At 48.6% G+C, this 21,525-nt stretch overlaps 1 protein-coding gene across 4 annotated transcripts in view; it reads left to right on the top strand.

The window, feature by feature from the left end:
- The first annotated feature begins 109 nt into the window (after positions 1 to 109).
- XPO5 (exportin 5) overlaps positions 110 to 21,525 on the top strand; it is a 42,920-nt gene continuing 21,504 nt past the window's right edge. For 2 of the 4 annotated variants that reach the window (XM_075925015.1, XM_075925016.1), the window contains exons 1-16: positions 110 to 302; positions 1,756 to 1,877; positions 2,545 to 2,617; positions 4,225 to 4,362; positions 4,627 to 4,809; positions 6,818 to 6,859; positions 7,888 to 7,914; positions 8,360 to 8,545; positions 9,213 to 9,289; positions 11,864 to 11,963; positions 12,736 to 12,819; positions 17,537 to 17,662; positions 17,912 to 18,002; positions 18,583 to 18,711; positions 19,863 to 19,978; positions 20,843 to 20,998. In XM_075925015.1, coding sequence (XP_075781130.1) covers positions 198 to 302; positions 1,756 to 1,877; positions 2,545 to 2,617; positions 4,225 to 4,362; positions 4,627 to 4,809; positions 6,818 to 6,859; positions 7,888 to 7,914; positions 8,360 to 8,545; positions 9,213 to 9,289; positions 11,864 to 11,963; positions 12,736 to 12,819; positions 17,537 to 17,662; positions 17,912 to 18,002; positions 18,583 to 18,711; positions 19,863 to 19,978; positions 20,843 to 20,998 — 1,755 coding nt within the window. In that variant the 5' untranslated portion in view covers positions 110 to 197. The remainder of the gene's footprint in view (positions 303 to 1,755; positions 1,878 to 2,544; positions 2,618 to 4,224; positions 4,363 to 4,626; positions 4,810 to 6,817; positions 6,860 to 7,887; positions 7,915 to 8,359; positions 8,546 to 9,212; positions 9,290 to 11,863; positions 11,964 to 12,735; positions 12,820 to 17,536; positions 17,663 to 17,911; positions 18,003 to 18,582; positions 18,712 to 19,862; positions 19,979 to 20,842; positions 20,999 to 21,525) is intronic. The other 2 variants (XM_075925013.1, XM_075925014.1) reach the window with 2 other exon arrangements.

The raw sequence follows: 21,525 nt of genomic DNA, 5'->3' as shown, positions 1-21,525 counted from the left end.
GTCGCGCGGGTCCACTGGCTCATGCGCAGTCGCCTCCCGAGCCTCGTGGCACATGCGTACTACGTAGAGCCATCTTGGTCCCGGGAGCGCCTGCGCACTGCTTCTTCCTTTCCCCGCCCCCCTGGTGCGGTTGCCCCCGGCCCTCGCCTGCTCCGGTCGCCCCGCGCGGCTCCTCCCCCCCCCCGCCCGCTACCGCCATGTCCACGGAGCAGGTGAGCAGCCTGTGCGAGCAGCTGGTGAAGGCGGTGACGGTGATCATGGACCCGGCCTCCACCCAGCGCTACCGCCTGGAGGCGCTCAAGGTACCGGGGCAGCGGGGTCCGCGTGGCCCGAGGGATGCTGGGCCCCCGGTCCCGGGAGGGCGGTGACATCCCCCAACCCCTCACCCCCGCTGCGCCCTGCGCGGGGGTTCAGCCCGGAGAGCTGCTCCGGGGTCCTCTGGGCTCTGCCCCGCCTGCGCCGGGTTCCCCAGTCTCCTGCCCGGCGGGACGGAGAGCGGGCAGCCAGCCCTGCCTCTCGTCCCCTGCGGCTCTTCGGGGCTCCAGAGAGACGCTGCAGTAAAGGTCTAGACCAGGGCTACTCAACTTTGGAAACCCTGGGGCTACAATGATCCTCACAGCACGTGCCCAGGGCCGCAACTTAAGTGTGGTTGCATGTACATGCAAATAGCGTCTTTCACACTGACGGGCATGAATACAAAGATGAAGGTAAGTACACATTTAAGTCAGGCCTGCTGATATTAATAAAATGCAATATTTACCCGATTTCCACCCAGATGACAGCACTTTCAATGAGCAATGACAGTCCAGGAGTTTAACTACTAAAATGCACATCAACAGAAGACCATTAGATTGATTCCATTTTTGTTTAGGCTCCCACCTGCAGGCTACATGTTGAGCCCCACGTAAACCCAGACTGCACTGTGGGCCACAAACAAATGGACTGTGGGCTGCATGCGGCCCACAGGCCACCTGTTGAGTAGCCCTGGTCTAGAGAGAGGCAATCCCCAGGGCTGGGCTTTACTGCAGCACTTTTCCCAGACTGAATAGGAATGACTGGGAAATTGGTGTCTTTTCGCATGGTTGGGGTGGGAGATCTGAAGTGCATCAGAGACTCATTCTGCTGCTCAGGAGTCTCAGAGCAGCATCAGAGTGGCTCCTGTAGTCTGCAGTCTCAGGAAGGCACCTGGTGGTATTGAGCCTCATTGGGAAAGTACTCCCAAGTGGTGAGGATCTGAGCTACTAGGTAAAGTTTAAATTCTACAGAAATTAGTGCAGAGCCGCCTGTGCTTTCCATAGAAATTTCCCTACTGGCATTGATAAATTAGCCACAGGGCCAGTGGGGTCCATGCCCAGGAATCCTGGCCTGTTGGGAAGGGCTTAGAAAAATGGGTGCCTGACCGGCTCCGCCTGACCATCCAGCGCTCCTGCCAGTGTGGTGGCTTCCCGCATCCCAGCAGAAGTGCCAGGCAGGCAGAGTGGGCAAGCCCCCACTTCTATGGTAGGAGCACAGGGGATGGGGAGGCTGTAGGCAGAAGTGTTGGGGCTTTTGTGGGGCTCGCAGTAGCCCCCCAAAAAGCCTGTGGAGCACACATGGCCCCATACAAGCTTCCATCTGTGTCTGGCCACTTGCAATGGGTAGCTTTGGAGCTCCGTTTTTCTTCTTATCTGCAAATAGCCCTAATGTTTCACTTTTCCCATGTTCGTTTCCATGCTACCACAGTTTTTGGCTCATGTTTTCCTTGCTTCTTTTCAGTTCTGTGAGGAGTTTAAGGAGAAGTGTCCCATCTGTGTCCCCTGTGGTCTGAAACTGGCAGAGAAAACCCAGACAGCCATTGTCAGGCATTTTGGTCTTCAGATCTTGGAGCATGTGGTCAAGTAAGGGAGCTCATTTAGACTGCATGGATGTAGTGATATCCCACACTCTGGAGAGCTTTTTATGGAGAGAGAACAGGACTCCCCTGTTGTCAGTTCTGACTATTTTTTCCCAGATGTTTGTTGGTTACAGCAGTGGGCTGAGTATCAGGATATTGGGTTCTATACTGAGCCCTGTCACTGACTCAGTAGAGGACTGAAGGGAGCAAGTCACTTCCCATTGCTGTCCTTTCTCCTTGTCTCTAAAATGGGGCTAATAGCAAAACACTGCAAGAGAGGCATGCAGATTAATTTCTGGCATAGATCTTGGACAAAAGACAGATACATGAAAGTACCTCTCCACTATATAGCTTGGGGATTCTGCTCTGTTGGCGCCACAAACCCAGTATTCTGTGTTTTTGCTCCTTTTCCTGTAGATGTTAATGAAGCCTGCCCATTCCCTGAACTGTGCTGTTCTCAATGGTGCAGATGATCTAACTGGGCAATAATTGTACCTTTGACCCATGACGTTGCTCAGTCTTTTCACTAAGGGCTTGGGTACTGGCAGACCAAGTGAGCAATGCAGCTCCAGCCTCCCTAGCCTGGGAAAAGAGCTGATGGTTTACTAAGACAAGTCAGTGATCTGTCCCAAAATGTTGACTTGGTGTCCTCTATGTGTATTGTTGGCCAGGTTTCGCTGGAATGGCATGCCTCGTCTCGAAAAGGTCTATTTGAAGAACAATGTCATGGGGCTCATATCCAATGTAAGTGCTAGCTGCATTCAGGTAGCATATGGAGCACGCTCATAGACATTAAAACCAGAAGGGATCAGCATGATCATCTACTATGACCTCCTGCACGCTGCAGGCCACAGATGATCACCCACCTGCTCCTGTAATACACCCATCATCTGTGGTAGAGTTCTGTCACTTCGTAGAGGTGACACATGGCGGTGAGGAGGAAGAATGGCCATTGTTAAAGTACAGAAGGCCCAACTTCAGTTTCAGGCTATCCCATAAACTTGCTGTATGACCCTGGGGTAGACACCATTTCCTTCTGCACCCCAGCATACTGCTCTGTAAAACGTGGCTAGCTTAATCACCTCACAAGAGCTGGGGGTTGTGAGGTTTGCTTCAGATCTACAAAGTGCTTATGCAGTCCTTGGATGGACGGTTCTATAAATGCAGAGATTGTCACTTGTTCAGGTGACGTATAGTGCTCAGTGCTACAAAATGCATCTCTGAAGTGAGGATTTCCTCCGCTCTTCTCATGAATGCTAGATATTGGCATCAAAGCCATATCCTTGAATCCTGTAGAGAATGCGGTTTGGTCTGGTACTGTAAATTATAGTTTATGGAAAAGGAGAATTGTGGCTTGAACCCAAAAGTGCTGTTGAGTTCTAGACTTCCCATTTTGCCACTGTAGGCAATTTCCTGGAACTTTCCACCCCCAACTGTCAATCCATCCCATGGAGGCAATGGTCCTCAAAGACCCACTTCTCTTCAGCTGACAGTTGTCTGGTGCACAATCTGCCAGCTGTGAATGCCTGGAAAGGTGGGAGTTCCAATCAGGACAGGGACAGCTGGGATGAAAGCTTTGTTGTTTTTTAACTGTCCAGTGGGTCTGCAGCCAGACTTAGGGAAGTTAGCAGGTAATAGAATAGTCGACTAACTGCATGAATTCTTAATGGTTATTTGACTAGTTTATAGTCCCCTGGGGGCAAGGCTGGCAGCCAGTGCATTCCTTCCCACTCCTGGGGAGCCCCCCCACCCTGTGTTTCTGCCTCTGTATCAGGCAGCAGCGTGGAGTGCCAGACGGGAGCCAATCCAGGAGGGGAGCCAGTTTAAAAACCAGCTCCCCTTGTGAACCAGCTGCCTGCTGCCCCACGCTGCTGCCTCTCATACAGAGATAGCAGCACGGGTGGCAGCAGCCTCTGCCCATGAGGGGTCCAAGCTCCCCGTGGACAGAGGTTGTTGTGTGGGGAGAGGAGGTGGAGGAGGCTACCAGAAAGCAACCTCTGTCTGCGTTGACCTGGGCTGGCCGCAGACAGAGGCTGCTCCATGGGATGCAGAGCAGCCTCTGTCCGCAAGGAACTAGGACCTTCTGTGGACGAGGCGAGGGGGAAGCAGCACCGCAGAGCCAGTGTAGGGGGAGCCTGCTTTCCCTACCCTCGCTGCTTCTGACAGAGAAGCAGCAAGGTGGGGGGGAAATGGGAGTAGTCAACTAGATTAACCGATAAGCCTAGGTTTATTGGTTAATCGTCTAGTCAAATAACTTGTTTGCATCCCTCACCAGACTTACCCATGGTGTTAGCGACTGTTCTTGGGGCACCTGACTCTATTTTATATGATGATTCTTCTTTCTCTCATAGGGAACACAGAATATTTTAGAGGAGGAAAGTCACATTAAGGATGTTCTGTCTCGCATTGTGGTGGAGATGATCAAGCGTGAATGGCCTCAGCACTGGCCAGATATGTTGAAGGAGCTGGACACACTGTCTAAACAAGGGGTATGAAGCACACCTACCTGACATACTTGTCTTTGCTCTTCCAGTGGCTCATAGATCTCCTTTCCTTGTTTCTTGGTCAAACAAGTTGGCATTACAGTCAATCACAAGCTGTTACCGTGATCTAGAATAATGACAACAGAGGTTAAATCGCCCTAGATACTTCTCTCAGCCTGTTCCCCAGAACGTGATTTGTGTCTCTAAACACTTTAGCGAGCAGCTCAGTGTTACGGCAAGACTGATGGGTTTGTTTATCTGGGATGCTAGGAGACACAGACAGAACTGGTGATGTTCATCCTCCTGCGTCTGGCGGAGGACGTGGTGACCTTCCAGACGCTGCCCACCCAGCGACGACGAGACATCCAACAAACACTTACCCAGAACATGGAGAAGATCTTCAGCTTCCTGCTCACTACCCTGCAGCAGAATGTCAACAAGTATAGGCGCATGGTAAGAGGCTCTTTCCTGGGAGCCCAGTCAGCACTGGGTTCATGGACATGATTCACACATTTTGGGTGAGTCAGAGGAGAATCAGTCTGAAATCAATTGCTGTAGTTAGACCACAGAGCTCTGCTATGAGCATGGGAACCCCTGATGGCTGATAAGAAAGTCTCAGGGTTCAGGAGACAACATTGGTGTCAGCAGTTGGATTTGTTAGTGTTGATTACCTGTGATAGATGAGAAGTTGGTGCTGGGAGGTTCATTTAGTTGGACTAAGGCATCAGTTTGCATGATGCACTGTGAGCTATACCAGGAACTATTTATGCTCAGTTCAGAAACTCCTCCCTTCCTAGATATGTTATGGGGTACTGCTATCTTCCACTTGCAGATGCCCCATCTCCTCCGATAAACAGAGCAACATGGGCTATAGTTTATTACCATATGATACCGGAGATGTGCAGGTTGCTCAACACACATCATAATGGCAGATCTTTGCCCCAAGGAGCTTGTGGTCTGATCCAATGAAAGTGAAGTGGGGTTGTGAAAGTGAGGGACACATCAGTGACCAATCCAGAGACAAGCTTCATATCTGCACATCTTGTTCCCTTTTTATGCTGTGTTAACATCTAAAGCCATGCTTAGCATGACAACCGCATGGTGGAGGTAGGGCAGCGATGGGCTGGATCCTATTCACCAAGAGCAGTGGTCTCCAACCTTTTTAACCACAAGATCATTTTTTCAATTTAAGTGCAATTAAGATCTACCTCAAACCCAAATACTCTTGCCCCACTTCCTTCCCGCCTCTTCTTTGAGGCCCTGCCCCTGCTCCACCCCTTCTCCGAGGCCTCCCCCTGCTCATTCTATCTCCCTTCCTCCCCCACCCTCACTCACTTTCACCAGGCTGGGGTCTTATGCCAAAGGGGTTTGGCATGTGGGAGGGGCTCCAGGCTTAGCCCAGGATGGGGAATTGGAGTCCAGGAGCGGTTTCAGGGTACAAGCTCTGGGAAGGAGTTTGGGTGCAGAAGGAGGTTCAGGGCTGGAACAGGGGTTCAGGAAGCAGGCTTTGGCTAGGCACTGTATAACTGAGATGGCTTCCAGGTGGTAGAGCAGTGAGATTAAGGCAGGCTTTTTCCTGCCCTGTCCCTGCACCATCCCTGAAAGCAGCTGGCATGTACAGCAATGGCTCCATGGCACCATGTGCTGCCCCTCATCTACAGGTACTGAGCCCATGGCTTCTACTGGCCACGGTTGCCCATTATTGGTCAATGGGAGCTGCACAACAAGCAGGAGGCTCCTAAGGGGGCAACTCAGGATCACCTGTCAGAGGCTCCAAGATCTACTGGTTGGTGACCATTGACCAAGAGGGACATTTCAACCAATTTCCTTGGCATGTACACTGGCGCATAGCCCATTCTGTAGAGCTGTGTATTTTTGAACCATTTATAGTTGAGCTCTGGTGGGTGGGAACCCTTGGCTGTGTCTAGACTGGCCAGTTTTTCCAGAAAATCAGCCGCTTTTCCGGAAAAACTTGCCAGCTGTCTACACTGGCCTCTTGAATTTCCACAAAATCACTGACGATCTCATGTAAGATTGTCAGTGTTCTTGCTGAAATACTATGCTGCTCCCGTTCGGGCAAAAGTCCTTTTGCGCAAAACTTTTGCGCAAAAGGGCCAGTGTAGACAGCTTAGATTTGTTTTGCGCAAAAAAGCCCCGATCGCAAAAATGGCGATCGGGGCTTTTTTGCAGAAAAGCACGTCTAGATTGGCACGGACGCTTTTCCGCAAAAAGTGCTTTTGCGGAAAAGCGTCCTGCCAATCTAGATGCTCTGTTCCGAAAATGCTTTTAACGGAAAACTTTTCTGTTAAAAGCATTTCCGGAAAATCATGCCAGTCTAGACGTAGTCCTTGTGTTTTGTCGTTCGTCTGAATACATTTCTTGGTGAGGTATGAATTACAATGCTGAGACCCTGACAGGGTGGGTTTCTTCTGCTAATGGTGGAATCCTTCTGCTTGGCTAGGTTGGAGCACCCCAGGAGCATGATGCCCTCACCATTCTACAGGTTAGCAGATCTTTGAGCTGTTTGTGCACAGGCTGGATTCTAGGGATTGGGTGTCCAGCGACTAGTCTGCGCACTGTGTATTGAGAGGAAGGGAATTTCTAGGCCTGGCAGCTGTACTCTGCAGAGTGGTTAGATATTCAGCTGTGGTGTGGTGGGTCAGTACTTAGGCATTTGGGGTACAACTGGCTGACCTGAGTCATTGCCTTCTAAATGTCGACAGAATGAAGCTTCCAAAGCAAAGCCTTGCAGTGGAAAGTGATGCTTGCAACCTCCTTGCATGCAGAAAAACAGAACATCTGCTCCGATCAGATGCAGCTGTCAGATATAATTTAGGCAATAAGTTGGCCCACACAGCGCATTGTTGCTGTCAAGTAGTTAGAGTTGGGGACTAGAAGTCAGGACTCCAGTGTGCCATTTCTAACTCTGCCACTGGCTTGCTTTGTGATCTTGGTCAAATCACTTCTCCTTTCTGAACATTAGTTCCAGAATGATGTGGTCATGTGCTTTGACCTTCCCAGAGGTTGTGATCCTTGAATGTAAGATTCTTTTAAAAATGCTTCCTGGGAGTTTCAAGGAAATATTGGAACCCACCCACACCCATGCAGAGGAACCTGCTGCCTGGAACGTCGTCTTTTCAGTGGCTTAACTTCCAATGGAAAGGAAGCAGTAATGATAGCTGGAGTAATATCCTGAGCTGGAAACCTTCTCCCTGGGTTTATTCTTAGTTTATCTGGTTGAACAATGGTAATGTCAATCCTTTATCTAAGGAATTAAAAGTCATCTGCCTCTTTGGCTGCCCGGGCACCTGAGTGACTTTTGGGGGTTGCTGCCCCAGGGCAATTGGCAGAACAGTTTCTGGAACCCACCTAGGCCCCATTTTCTCTGTATGCTTTTGTCACTGGATGTCTGTTCACTTGAGGTTTCTCTTGGCTGTTCCGTCTTGAATGTGCCAGGGCCTACCCAGCAGTGGCTGGGAGGAGAAGTGCACCAGAGCAGCTCACTTACTGTCTCTTGTTCTCTTTTTCCAGAAGACTGACCTGGCTCAAGAACCAAAGGTGGGTATGGCTGGGGAAGCTGTGCAGACAGAGGCTGTTTAGAACCAGACTCGGGTTTCCATGCCCCAGCCTATCACCAGCCAACAAGTTGCTTTTATACTTTGGTTAAATACCTTACTATTTAGAAAGGAGGAAACTGCTCATTTCAAGCAGCCCTGCTATCAGAAGGAAAAAGTCAGAAATATTAGGGGGGCAGGCAGAGCATTACCCCATTCAGAACTGATAGTTTTAGCCCAAGGACTTTGCCTCACTTCTCCCCACAACTACCAGTTACTTTCTCCGAGAAAGGTATTTCAGAAAGCAGCTGCTGCCATATAATGCATGTGCAGTTCCTCAATGGAGAAGTCTGCTGTGGATGAGGCTGCATTTGGCAAAGTTCTGCCCTAAGATTTTTTCCATATAAATCCATTCTCGCTCTGAACTGTTGGTTATGGTCTGTTCACAGGCCCAGGCGAACTGCCGTGTTGGAGTAGCTGCACTTAACACCCTAGCAGGCTACATTGACTGGGTGGCTATGAGCCACATCACAGCAGATAACTGCAAGCTCCTGGAGATGTTGTGTTTGCTCCTGAATGAACCTGAACTACAAGTAGGAGCAGCAGAGTGTCTTTTGATCGCTGTCAGCAGGAAAGTGAGTTCTTCTTCATGAGCTTTACTGATGCCTCCTACCCTCCACATTCCCTTCCTTCCTCTGGGTTTATTCTTAGTTTATCATAAAGTTGATCAATGGTAAGGTTTCTCCTTTATCTGTCTCTGGCTGCCCAGGCACCTGAGTGACTTTAGGGCAGATGCTTCCCAAGGGCAATGGATAGAGCAGCGTTGGAACCCATTCAGGCCCCATTTCCTCTGTATGCTCCTTCAGACAGCTTGAAATCCCTGCTTGAACAAAAATCACAATTCATTCCTGACCCTTACAGTACCCAATGCTCTGCCACGGAGGAGAGTTGAATTATTACTATCCAGTTGTAAAACCCAGTATATTCTGCTGCCATGTCCACCCTGGGTGTATTTATTACTGATCAATGGCACAAGCACAGTATTCATATTCAACCCTACAATAATAAACCAGTACAGCTGCCTTGCAGTGACAAACCAATAGAGTTTTTTGGGTTAAGGCTCCCCATGGGGTTACTGGAAAAAAACACTTCAATCACCAAGAGTGTGTTTTTTAGTTTCTCTTGCTGTATTTGATTCTGCTTAGTGGTGGAATGCCTGCCCCAAAATGGTAGCACAGCTTCCCCTTGCTGGTGGGATGTGGTGCTGTCATGTGCTTTGACCATTGTTTCCTTTATGTTTAGGGAAAGCTAGAGGATCGGAAGCCCCTGATGGTCTTGTTTGGAGATGTTGCTATGCACTACATACTCTCTGCTGCCCAGTGAGTACTGTCCAGCTGCTGTGGGAGCATGTCATGGCTTTAAGTGGAAACTGTCTGCTGGTGACCTATATTAATAAGTAACTCCCTGACCCAAGGTGTAAAACTAAAACTGGGCTGTTGAAAATGACCTTAGCAACTGTTCCCATCATGGCCTTGGCTCAGGTGTGGATAGAGTTCTTAGCTTTGTACCACTGCATATTAAACCACTGCTATACGTAAATCCCAAGCATGCACACTAAGAATATGAAAATGCATTTAAGTAAGTAACTATGTAACTTCTGAAAACTTCAGCGGTTACACACGGGGCAGCAGTTGGCTCGATGGGAGCCAGTGCACATGGTGGACTGACTTTTAAGCTGGCTCCCTTGTGCATGCTTGCTCCCACCTTCCCGTCCCTCCCCCACACCAGTGTTCCCTCTAAGATTTTCCACCAATATTGAGGTCATGTGCACTTGTTCGGATGTGTGCCACTGTTGCACCCACCAGTTACTAACAAATATATAGATAGATATTAAATGATATGGAAGAGAGAATACTAAACCAGCCCTTTCCCAGTCACATTCCTACCCATCCTGGCTAATAAGTATTGTTGGACCTAACCTCCATGAATTTATCTAGTTCTTTTTTGAACCCTGTTTAAGTCCTGGTCTTCACAACATCCTCTGGCAATGTTATTTGTGTTCTGATTTTCTATTACCAGCTATGCCTTCCCCTTCCAAAGTCTGAGATTTTTCAACAGCTGGGGCAATAATTTTGCATGCCTACAATGCCTATACTCCCAGTTCCATCAAACTGGAAAGATTGCACTTTAAATGCATTAATGTATCATTTGTAAATTGGATTTCCTTTACCTAGCTATGCTGTACTGATATGGCCAAGATGGAATTGGGTTTTGTGTTAATATAGCCTCACTGCCTACATTGGAAAAACATGGCTTACAGAGAGATCTACTGTTCTCCTAACCCTGATCAGCTTTTTTCTTCCTGTCCACATGTTTTAAGTATGGCAGTGTATGATAGGGCATATTACTGCTTTGTTTATAACATTAAAATGGTGCTAACGAAATTAGCATTCCCACCTCCTTCCAACAATACATTATTTTTTATATAGTTCCTAGCTAGATGTTAGATGACCACAAACAGTCTAGAGATCTTAAAAAAACCACAAGCAATTCATAACCAGGATCAAGTCAATAGTGGTTATTTGGAAACCTCTATCTTATCTTCCAAGGTCCCTATCATCCTGCAGCCCACCTATCATATTAACCTGCATTTACGAACATGCTGAGCCCCCAAATTGGAAAGGTGTAGGCTTCACATCAGGGTAAGCCAGAAGCGACCTAGAAGCTTATTTAAAAGCAGATGAGTGTTTCCAGCCCTTCCCCTCTGTGGGGATTCACCTGTGAGCAATGACAACCTAAGCAGCACCAGCATTACTCACCCTCCAGACAGGTGCCCTGAGCAAAGCACAGTTCAGATGGGGGTGCAATGCCAGCCACGTCCAACCCAGTCAGGTGACCAGAAACCTCCAGCTGCACATCACTAGCCCCCAGTCTATGGAGCCCCACCCCTGCAGCCAAGACCTCCTGGGGCCTCTAAGCCCCATGGGGGGCACCACACCCATCCATTGGCTGTGGAAGGAGTGCACCAGCCTGGGCCTCGCCCACCCACTGTCTCACCTAGAGAGCGAGGTTGAGGACCGTTTTGGAGGAGGTGATTTTGCACTGCCCCAAAGCTCTGGCTCTTGCGCTCTGCTGCTGCCTCTGCTCTGCCGCCGCCTGTGGCTTTTTCCTCCCGGGGCTGCTGGAGGAGCAGCTGTCACTCACGGCACAGCTCCCGCTCTCGCTCCAGCTGGGGCCACCAGAAGAGCAGCTACTGCCAGCCACCCACAACATGCCACCAGCGCTGGCCCCGGCCAGGGAAGCCGCCACACGGCCCGCAGCTCCAGCTCTGGGCAAGGGCTGAAGCTGGGGCCAGGGTCACTGATGGCTGCCCAGCTACTCCTGAGGTGGGCCAGCTGCCTGCCTTGGAACAGCTGAGCAGCTCTGTGTGGCTCTGCTGACAAGGTGGGTGGGCCTCAAATTCTTGGTGCACACATGCAGGCATGTACCTTAAAGGGAACACTGCCCCACACACAATGCTGTGTCTCCTACAGAGACAGCAGCACATGGGGATGGGAGGGGCACGCAGCATACCAGGAGCCTGCATGTAACCATGAGCGTTAACTGAGGCATCCTGGCTCATCAGTTAACTGTGTACACACCATCCAGATCTGGCCTGGCAGTAGCAAGAGGCACTGAATTAGGAAAAGCCAACTATTTTCCTAAGTCCCACGTCTTCAAAAGAAGCTGTTCAGGCTAACTTTGAATGTCCTGAACCTTTTTCTTTTGGCCTGAGCCTGATCAGGAGATATTCGGGGAAAGTCCAAAGGGTTTAGACTAGAAATACTTCTAATCATAATGGGATTCCCTCATAGCAGTAACGTTAGTAATGGTGAAGGGAACCAAACCATGCTTATGTAAAATTGTCTTCCCAGCTTACTACTCTGACCTGCCCTTTCTCATCTCTCTTCCAGGACAGCAGATGGAGAAGGCCTAGTAGAGAAACATTATGTTTTCTTGAAGAGACTTTGCCAGGTCTTGTGTGCTTTGGGCAGTCAGCTGTGTGCATTAGTGGTGAGTCCTCTACAAACATTAGAATCAGTCCTGACAGGACTGGATGATTGGGGTTATAGATGCCATGATTCTTGTTTGTACCAGTGATGTGGAGTAAGGATGTTAAGGACTAGTCAACTATCTGATAAGCAAGACCTTATCAGATGGTCAGTCAACTAGTCGATCTCCCCACGCCCCCACCCCGCTGCCTTTATTAAATAGAGGCAGCAAGGTGGGAGGGAGGGAAGTGGGTACTTGAAAGGGACAGCCCTGCACAGCTGAGTCTAGGCTCAGCTGTGTGGTGCTGGTTTCAAAGTCCCCAGCTGATCCTGGATCCCACTGAAATGCCATGGGGAGCCCAGGGTCAGCTGGGGAGTCCCCAGTTGACCCCTGCTCCGTGCAGCATTTCAAATCCGCAGCACAGCATGGAGCCTGGAGTCAGTGGGGGATTCTGAGTCGCCTGCTCACTCCAGGCTCTGTGTTGTGCTGTGGCTTTGAAATGCACAAGAGCCCCAACTGGGGACTCTCGTACATTTCAAAGCTGGTACCCTATGTGCAGCCCGGAGTCAGTGGGACTTCCTGCTGGCCCCAGGCTGCATGTGGAGTTCCGCATTCCTCCTTCGAAATGTACAAGAGCCCCCATGGTGCATTCAAAGGAGGAATTCGGAACTCCGCATGCAGCCTCTTGACTAGTCGAGTAGTCGATAGAAATTCCATCAACTACTTGACTAGTCAATTAATGAATATTTAACATCCTTATTGTGTTTGAAATTACTTGCCCTTCTGTTGACAGGGCTCGGATTCTGATGTAGACACACCAGCCAACCTTGGGAAATACCTGGACTCGTTTCTAGCTTTCACAACCCATCCCAGCCAGGTGAGTGGAAGGGAGAGGAGGCTCTGAGTGTAGCATTGTGTAGTTAAAGTACAACGTAGGAGGGTCATGTCACTCCCGTTACAGAGGGGATCTGCTCGTGCCTGTTAGGTTTTTGAGAGCCAGCTGCCATTTTTCAACCACTGTCTCCTCTGAAGATGTGGAAGGTAATGCAGTCTGTGCTGCGTAGCCATCCAGTGTCCCATAAAACCCACACAGCATTGAAAGCACATGTTTCAGGGGCTGGAGCAAGCCCTGGTATTTCCTTGGTGGGATAACCCCCTTTGCCAGTGTAGCTTGGCAGTTTTAGCTGGGCCTGGACTGGAACTTCATTGTAGCTTGCCGGTCTTCGAGTGATGTCCCCGTGGGTGTTCCACTGTTGGTGTTGAGTTCATCCCAGAGCTGCAGATCGGAGTTTTTCTAGCAGTATCTGGCCAGGCTGCACATGCATGGCAGGGAGCTGGTGCCATTTATGCCTTTGCAATTCACGCACATGACCCAACCGCCCTCCCCCGCCTCAGTTCTTTCATTACCGCCCTCAGTCACAGACTTTAAAAAAAAAAAAGACTAACTACGAACAACAGGGGAAAAACTTTTAAATAAACTCAATTTCTAGCTATCGGTAACGGAAGAGGAGGAGCCGGATCGCCCGTTCCTCCTCTTCAGTTACCGATAGCTAGAAATTGAGTTCATTAAAAAGTTTTTCTCCTATTGTTCGCAGTTAGTCTTAAAAAAAAAAAAAAAAAAAAAAGTTCTCTCTGTATGTAAATAGTTTAACGTGGCTGAGGGACAGCGCACCGTGGTAGGCCTGGTGGTAGAACCAAAAATTTGAGCTGCACAGACTGCTGCACTGATGCCAATGACACTGAAGACGACCGAGGTCCAGGAACCTGACAAATCTGCAGCACCACCAGCACCGAACAAGGCCTCAGTGCTGACAAAGGCAAGAACTAAATCCACTGGGCCCTTGCCTTCACGCTGAGCCCGGAACCAGCACCCTTACAACCGGCACCGATATCTCCATCAGTACCGTGCTCAACAGCACTTCAGGAAACTTCCTTGAGCTGTCACTGTTCTTCCACATGCAGGCAGGACTACAATGTGCTGGTGCCGTCTCTGGAGCCGCGATCTAGATCTCTGCGCGATGCCTCTGTGAGACACCCATCTCACTCTCTTTTATCAGCCCATGGTTCTCCCCAGTTACCCGTGCTGTCTCAGTATAGCGACTATGACGATGATTGCAGGAGTGTATTCTCATCTCTACACTCCTCTCCTGTCAGAGCACATGCATCTTATGACAGACATAGACCACGATGCTCACAACACCCTCCGTGGTATCAGGGCTGATCCTACCGCTCTCATCCACCTCGCTAGTCTCCATATTGTCACTAGTCTCCCCCATGGCACCGTTTGACAGCCCTGTCAACACTGGCTCATAGATCGGTACCTGCTTCTTGTCCTCATAGTTCTCCGTTGGAGGAGGGGGACCTAGAGATTGAAGAGGGACAGATTACTGAGGATATTGATGCTGAACAACTAGACATTTCGCCAACCAATAAATCATTTTTCCTCACCCAATGAGGCGGTTATCCCAGACGATCCATCACCAATGAATGATCTGAACATTTCAGGACTTATTCAAGAGGGTTGCCATGAATCATGAGGTAGTTTTATCTGAGGTGCAAGAGAAACAGCTTAGGCTATTAAAGAACCTCCCAACTGTCTGCAAAATCGAAGATCGCGCTTCCAATTGATGAAGCAATCCATGAGGCAGTGGATGAGGTTTTGCAAACACCAGCCTCAGCCCCTCCGACCAACAAGAGGACCGATAGAAAATATTTTGTCCTCTCAAAGGGCATGGTCTTTTTATTCCTCCGTGCATAACCAAATTCTCTAGTGGTGGACGCAGCACAACATAGGTCTAAGATCCCCGATTTCCCCCCCCCCCCCCACACACACACCCAATATAAGTCCTCCACCCATGATAAGGGCCATAAGTGTTTGGACTTGTTCAGTAGGAAAATGTATTCCTCCTCGACACTGCAGCTTCAAATTACACTGCACTGTTTGCCAACTACGACTTCGATAATTAAGCTAAACTGACAGAATTAATGCAACATCTGCCAGACGAGAAACAGCCTATCCTGAAATCCATAGTACTGGAGGGTTACACCACACCCCATGCAGCATTGCAGATGGTGCTCGATTCTGCTGTTTCAGCTGTAAGCAACAGCGACATCCATAGGGATGAGATGGTCCTTGTGGTTACAAGTGTCAGGCATTCAGAAAGAACTGCAAACCAAGGTCAAGGATCTACCACTTGATACGGACAAACTCTTTGTCGCAAAGATGGATGAGGTCCTTCATTCCAGTAAAGACTCGCACCACCCTACTCACTTTAGAGATGTACACGCCTCCTTACCTCTGGAGGCATTGCACCCCCTATCAGAGGCAGAGATTTTTCTTACTTCAGACAACAACAAAGACCTTTTGACCAGAATCGCTCCAGGGCAAGAAACCAATGCCGACAGGCTCCCAACACCCGTTCATCCACGCAGCACTCCTCCAAACAGCAGGTCGAGGGCCTGCATGCAAGGTGATGGGAGATTGGGTTTTAGTTGATGTTTACCTATTTTTGGGGGGAGGGGAGTAGGATTAAAAATATATCTAACTCAAATGTCTGATATCCAGGACAAGTAATGTGTGTGTTTAATATTTAACACACCTATCATTTCAGTTAAAGTTTGAGCTTTCAGCCTGTATCTGAAACCTCCAACAAGTCTTGTCCTAAAAGCAGAAAAAGCTCATCTAACATTCTAGATTTCTTAAGATGATAAACAGGCACAAGTACTTGAGAGAGAACATATATTACCCATTAGATCCTCAGAAGAGAAACCTACATTTCTATTTGCTTTACATGATAGTTCTACTTAATGCATTAACATTTAGTAAGAGATTTAACTGTGTGCAATGTATGGGTATTCATGCAGGTTTGACTGAAGTCTGAACGTTCAGTCCAGCATGCACTGAGCTGAGAGTGAAACGGGGGGGGGGTGTTTTAAAGTCCTTGCGGTACATTTTCATGATATTACAAATAAGGATAGCAAAAATGTCTTTACCCTTAAGTAGCACCTAACATACTATTTTATTAAACATTATTATATTCTTTCAGAAGTTTTGCAGGCTAGTTTAAGAAATCAAGCATAACACTTGACTCGCTTGCTCAGTGTCAAGGATTCTCATTTTTAGTGTCATTGGAATGATTTTCTGAGAGCCCAAATTACCACTTTTTTTTTCTTCTAAATGGAGACTTGTTTTGTTGCAAGATTATCTTTACAGTAAAATGTTTTGTTTTCACACTTTTTCCAAAATATTGCCCCACAAACAAAACCCCACATACTTCTATATAAAAATCCAGTAAGAGTCTGTCAACAAAAGACCAAAATCACAAACAGGCAAGGCATAGAAGCCTATTAAAAATTCTTTATAATTTAAGAGAGGCCCAAATTAAGAGTCTAAAACCAAACACCTTTTACATTGGTCTAGGGGCCGCATGGTGACTTCCCAGCAGCTCCTCCTGCCCCGGTCCCCCAAACAGGCCCTGGCCCCATTACTATGCAGTTGCAGCAGGCCCTGCCCCCACCACACAGCCGCAAGAGGTTCTGGTCCCCAGCCACGCAGCAGGTCCTGGCCCCCCACTGGAGCAGGGCCTGGTCTCCGGAGTAGGCTCCTCACCATGGGGCCTCAGCTGCTCCCACTCCCCTGCGGTCACCCCACCATGCCGCCTCGGCAGGCCCCAGCCTGGAGGAGCCACCTGCTGCACCATTCGCCTTCCAGCAGGAAACTCTGCAAACAAGGTGGCTGGGCAGATAATTTTTTGTGCACGCTGCACAGGCGCCTGCCTGATGGAACTATGGACACGACCCTTCCGCAGATCACAAACGTTCTTTGTTCCAGTTGCTGAGCGCTCTCGGGGAACGCCATTTTCATCGCAACGTATTTCCAACTTGATAACATCTTGCATCATCCAATACTGCTTCCTTCAAAGTAGACCATTCCCTACACCCCCAGGGTGATGTCCACGTGGGCTGTAGCTACATCAGCAGCTGTCCTGAAGGGAGTCCCACTTAAGAACATCTGCACAGCCACTTGGTCATCCAGCCACACTTTCATGAGACATTATGCAATCTCCACATGAATGGAGACAAGTTAGTCTGTTGCCATTGTGGTACTTTCAGCTGCGCATAAGTGTTAATTCAAAGCCTGCCTACCATTTATTGGGTACCGCTATGTAGCACCCACAGGGACGTCACCCTCTTTCTTCTCAAAGAAGAAAAGGAAGTTACTAACCCTGTGCAGTAACAACGGTTCTTCGAGATGTGTGTCCCCATGGGTGCTCCATGACCCACCCTTCCTATCCTCTTCTTCAGCTTGACATTCATGCAATAGGACATACACAAAGAAACTGAGGGGAGTCAGGCTGTGCGTGTGACGTGCCCTCTACCGTGCATGTGCAGCCTGACCAGATATTAGTAGAAAAACTCTGATCTGTGGCATCGGGATGAGCCCAACACCAGCAGTGGAGCACCCACTGGGATACATATCTCGAACAACTGTCGTTACTGCACAAGGTGAGTAACTTTCTTTTACCACAGAGGTTCGAACTTCTGTGCCAGAGAGCCAACCCTGCTGAAACTTTGGTTCTTTCTTTTCCTCCCAGTTCCTGCGCTCCTCCACTCAGATCACCTGGGGAGCTCTCTTTCGACATGAAATCCTGTCCCGGGACCCTCTGCTGTTGGCTATGATCCCAAAGTACCTTCGTGCATCTATGACTAACTTAGTCAAGGTATGAAGAAGTGCTGCTCTGCTGGGTGTGAGCTGGTGGTGCCTTGGTGAATGTTTCATAGTGGTAATGCTGCAGGGTATTTGGCAGAGCAGTGCAGAGCAGTCTTTCCAGGCTGCAGGTTAGTAGTCCTAAGCTAAAGATGATGGTTCTTTAGCTCTTACCCTAGTGTGAATCCCCTTGGAGCAGGTGCTCAGGCAGAGGTGAGTGACTGCTCCACTTGCTCCTTCACCACATCCCTTCTGTTTCCAGGTGGGCTTCCCCTCTAAAACAGACAGCCCCAGTTGTGAATACTCTCGCTTCGACTTCGACAGTGATGAGGACTTCAATACCTTCTTCAACTGTAAGTCATCCAGGGGCCTCCTAGCAAGTCCTTCTACCTCTGTCTGAGATTTTCAGTCTTCCCCTCACTCTGACAGGGCTTGGGGTTCCTGACCTCGTATAGTGCCCCCTTGTCAGCTCAGCAGTGGGCTTCAGTTGCTCACCTTGCTGCTACAGCTCTTCCTGCTTGCCTTGTGCCTGGTGAACTTCTTGGCATTCACCTGTGGCAGCCCAGACATTCAGTTCAGTTTCCTCCTGGCCAAAAGTGGCAACTAAGGCTTTGTCGAGCCTTCATCAATCAGTCATCCAGAGTAGCAAGGGGAATGAAACTGTTTGTACCCCATGACTTGGACAGGAACCAGGTCTGGAGGCAAGGATCCAAAAAAGAGAGGGTTTGGCCAAAGAATTCAATTGTATTTTCCCAAAACAAAGCTGGAAGGCTCCTGCCTGATACTGCAAGCTAATCTACTAGCAGACTCTGCAGAACTCCACTGCCAGAGCAGCCACCACAGATGTTCCCAGCTGTGGAAAGGTGAAGAGTAAAACTGAGGGGGAGCCATTTCCAATATCTGAACCTGACTCATGTCCAATTCCCTTGGCAGCTTTCCGTGCCCAGCAGGGAGAAGTGATGAGGATGGCCTGTCGCCTTGACCCAAGGACTGGCTTCCAGATGGCCGGGGAGTGGCTGAGGTACCAGCTGGCAGCTCCTGTTGATATTGGAGCCATGAACTGTAAGTTGCCTGAAGAGCAGGAGAGACAAAGAGACTCATTCTCCTGCAGGAGCCCATAACAAGCTTTTGCGTGGGTCTCTTGAAACCACACCTCTTAAAATCAACCAGGTTCCAAGTCAGGCTTTCTCAGGTCCCTGCAGGAGAAATCCCTCATGGCTTTCTTAAATAGCCACTGGTGCAGAGCCTTTGACAGGAAAGCTTCCCTAGTTCCTCTCACTTGTATCTTTCCTAGGGATATTAACGGGTGATACATACTGAGTGTAACAGTTAACCAGTACCTGGGAGCAGCCCACGGCCCATCTCAGTCGGAGGGCTTCTCCAGCCCTGCCAGCCTCCCATGTGGGGCTGCTGGCTCTCGGCACACATGGTGCCAGAAGCAGCAGCAGCCCTATTTTGGCTCCAGCAGCCTCCACTGGCCACAGCACTCCACTACCGATCATTGGGAGCTGCAGGAGCAGCGTCTAGAAGCAGCCAGGTTGGAGTGGTTCCACGCCCACCTCTGTTTAATCAGTTATCCAGTTAAATTTAACATTTCACCAGTTAGCTAATTAAACAGCACTTTATATCCTTAATCTTTTTCCCATAAAACACAATTTTCAAACTGAAAGGCCGGACCTGTCTGAATTTGTCCTCCCTGTACAATGCGGCCAATCTCGGTTCTGAAAAATCCAGACGTATCTGCCTCTCCAAGGCCTTTGTCACTCACATCATTCCTCCTCCACACAGGCCACTTTCTGCCTTAAACGACCGATTTAGTTGAGTCCTTTTTCCAGGTGCCATTGCTGCCGAGATTGAGCAGTCAGCCCTTTTGTTTTCCCTTCTGCTGTGGTTTGTTGGAAGCACTTCCTCTTATCTCAGGGGTATTGTTTGTGATCCAAGAGCTTCCACCTCAATGACAAAGCAAACAGCCTTTGAGCACCATCTAGTACCTATCTCCCATGCCGGAAACCTTCCTACTGGCCAATGGAATAGAGGGAAAGGATAAGAGCACTTGTGAGGGGGTGATTCAGAGGTCCAGCAAGGTTTCCCTGAGCATGGGACTTTGCAGAGGACTTTCCAGGGTGGCATTGTGCTTAAGAGAAAAGGGAAAGCTAGATAGACCTCTCCAATGTCACAGGAGCTCCAATCTTCTCTTCTCTTCCCACTCACAGCTAAGACTGGAGAAGGTCTCTGCTCCATCTTCTCTCCTTCCTTTGTACAGTGGGATGCTATGACCTTCTTCTCAGAGAGTGTCATCAGCCAGATGTTCCGGACCCTGGATAAGGAAGTACATACCCCTAACTGCTGTTTTCATGATTTCTCTGTCTTGGGTTGGCATGGAAATTTGTTGGCTGTGTTGTCTTTCAGACAACGTGTTGCAAAAACACTAGCTTGCAGCCGCAAAATACAATAGTGTTGAAACTCCGGCTGCCAGGGGAGGTCATAGTTGCAGTGGGGAGTGATGATCCCTTAGGTCAGTAGATAGGGCCTCTTCCACTGAGGACTCTGAACATCAGAAAAGTGCTTTAGATTTGGAAGCTATTCAGTGGGGAGGCAATACAGAGACTAGAGGGTTTTTTTTTTTTTTTTTTTTTTTTTTTGAGGCAAACTTGTGCACACAATGGAAGAGAAGTGAAGAACAAAAAATGAGAATTGCATTTTTCTCTGCCATTTGCAGTGCATTAGCTGGGAAATCACAAGCACTGTGATTGCCATTTAGGACCTGGTTAACTTTTAATCGGGGTGGGGCTGCTTGGACATGTCATTCTGGTCACAACAACACATTGCAGTGGTTGTTAAGCCTGAAACTTTTAGTCTGGAGGCAAAAGGAGAACTAGAGAAGAGGTGGGAGGAAGCGGACGTGCTAGAGAATCAGTAAGAGTTGGAATCTCCGGTTGTTTCCAGACATCCATAGAGATCTCAATGCTGTCTGCTCCCTCTTTCTTCCAACAGCAATTGCACATAACATGCACATAGACTAAATGAGTTTTGCCACTTTTAACCCGCTTTGTGGAGACGTCACCAAAGGGTGCTGTTCAGCACAGCAGCTCCTTGCTTAGGCCCTGGGAGGAGACATTGGAGGTGTTGGCTTCATGTTGCGTCTCTAACTGTTGTTTTCTTTCCTTTTTCCCGTCCCCTTTTGTCCTTGCAGGAGATCCCAGTGAATGATGGCATAGAACTGCTGCAACTTGTCCTGAACTTTGAAACAAAGGATCCTCTCATCTTGTCCTGTGTGCTCACCAATGTCTCTGCACTCTTCCCGTTTGTCACCTACAGGCCAGACTATCTACCGCAAGTCCTTTCCAAGGTAGACCAGTTTTTAAGTCAAAGGTGTACACAGAGAGGTCTTGCAGGGGATATACAAACTCATTTAGAGATTGGCCTAGTTTTACAACAGACTACATAAAAACACTAGTAAACTTAGTATAAACTAAAATTTCATATCAACAAAATGAGGAAGTAAGCAATTTTTCAGTACTAGTGTGCTGTGACACTTCTGGATTTCTATGTTTTGTAAACAAGTAATTTTTAAATGAGGTGAAATTTGGACCACGTAAGACAAATTAGACTCCAGAGTGGGGTACAGTGGACTGGAAAGGTTGAGAACTCCTATTAGCCTCCGAGTATTAGTACTACACAGCCCTTACATATTGTATCTAATCCTTGTGAGACCCCCATCAGAGGAATTACCCTTCCTGTTAGAAATGAAATTAAAATTGAGGCACTGAAATGAAGTGATTTGCCTAGATAACCTGGATTTCTTGCTTCCAGCCCTGAACTTCCACCTTTAAATGACATCCCCTATCTCAATAAAAGCCTTATCTTATATGAAGG

Source organism: Pelodiscus sinensis, chromosome 3 (genome assembly GCF_049634645.1).
Source record: "Pelodiscus sinensis isolate JC-2024 chromosome 3, ASM4963464v1, whole genome shotgun sequence".
Lineage (NCBI taxonomy): Eukaryota > Metazoa > Chordata > Testudines > Trionychidae > Pelodiscus > Pelodiscus sinensis.
Note: the sequence above shows the minus strand (reverse complement) of the source record. Positions and strands in the feature narration are given on the sequence as shown.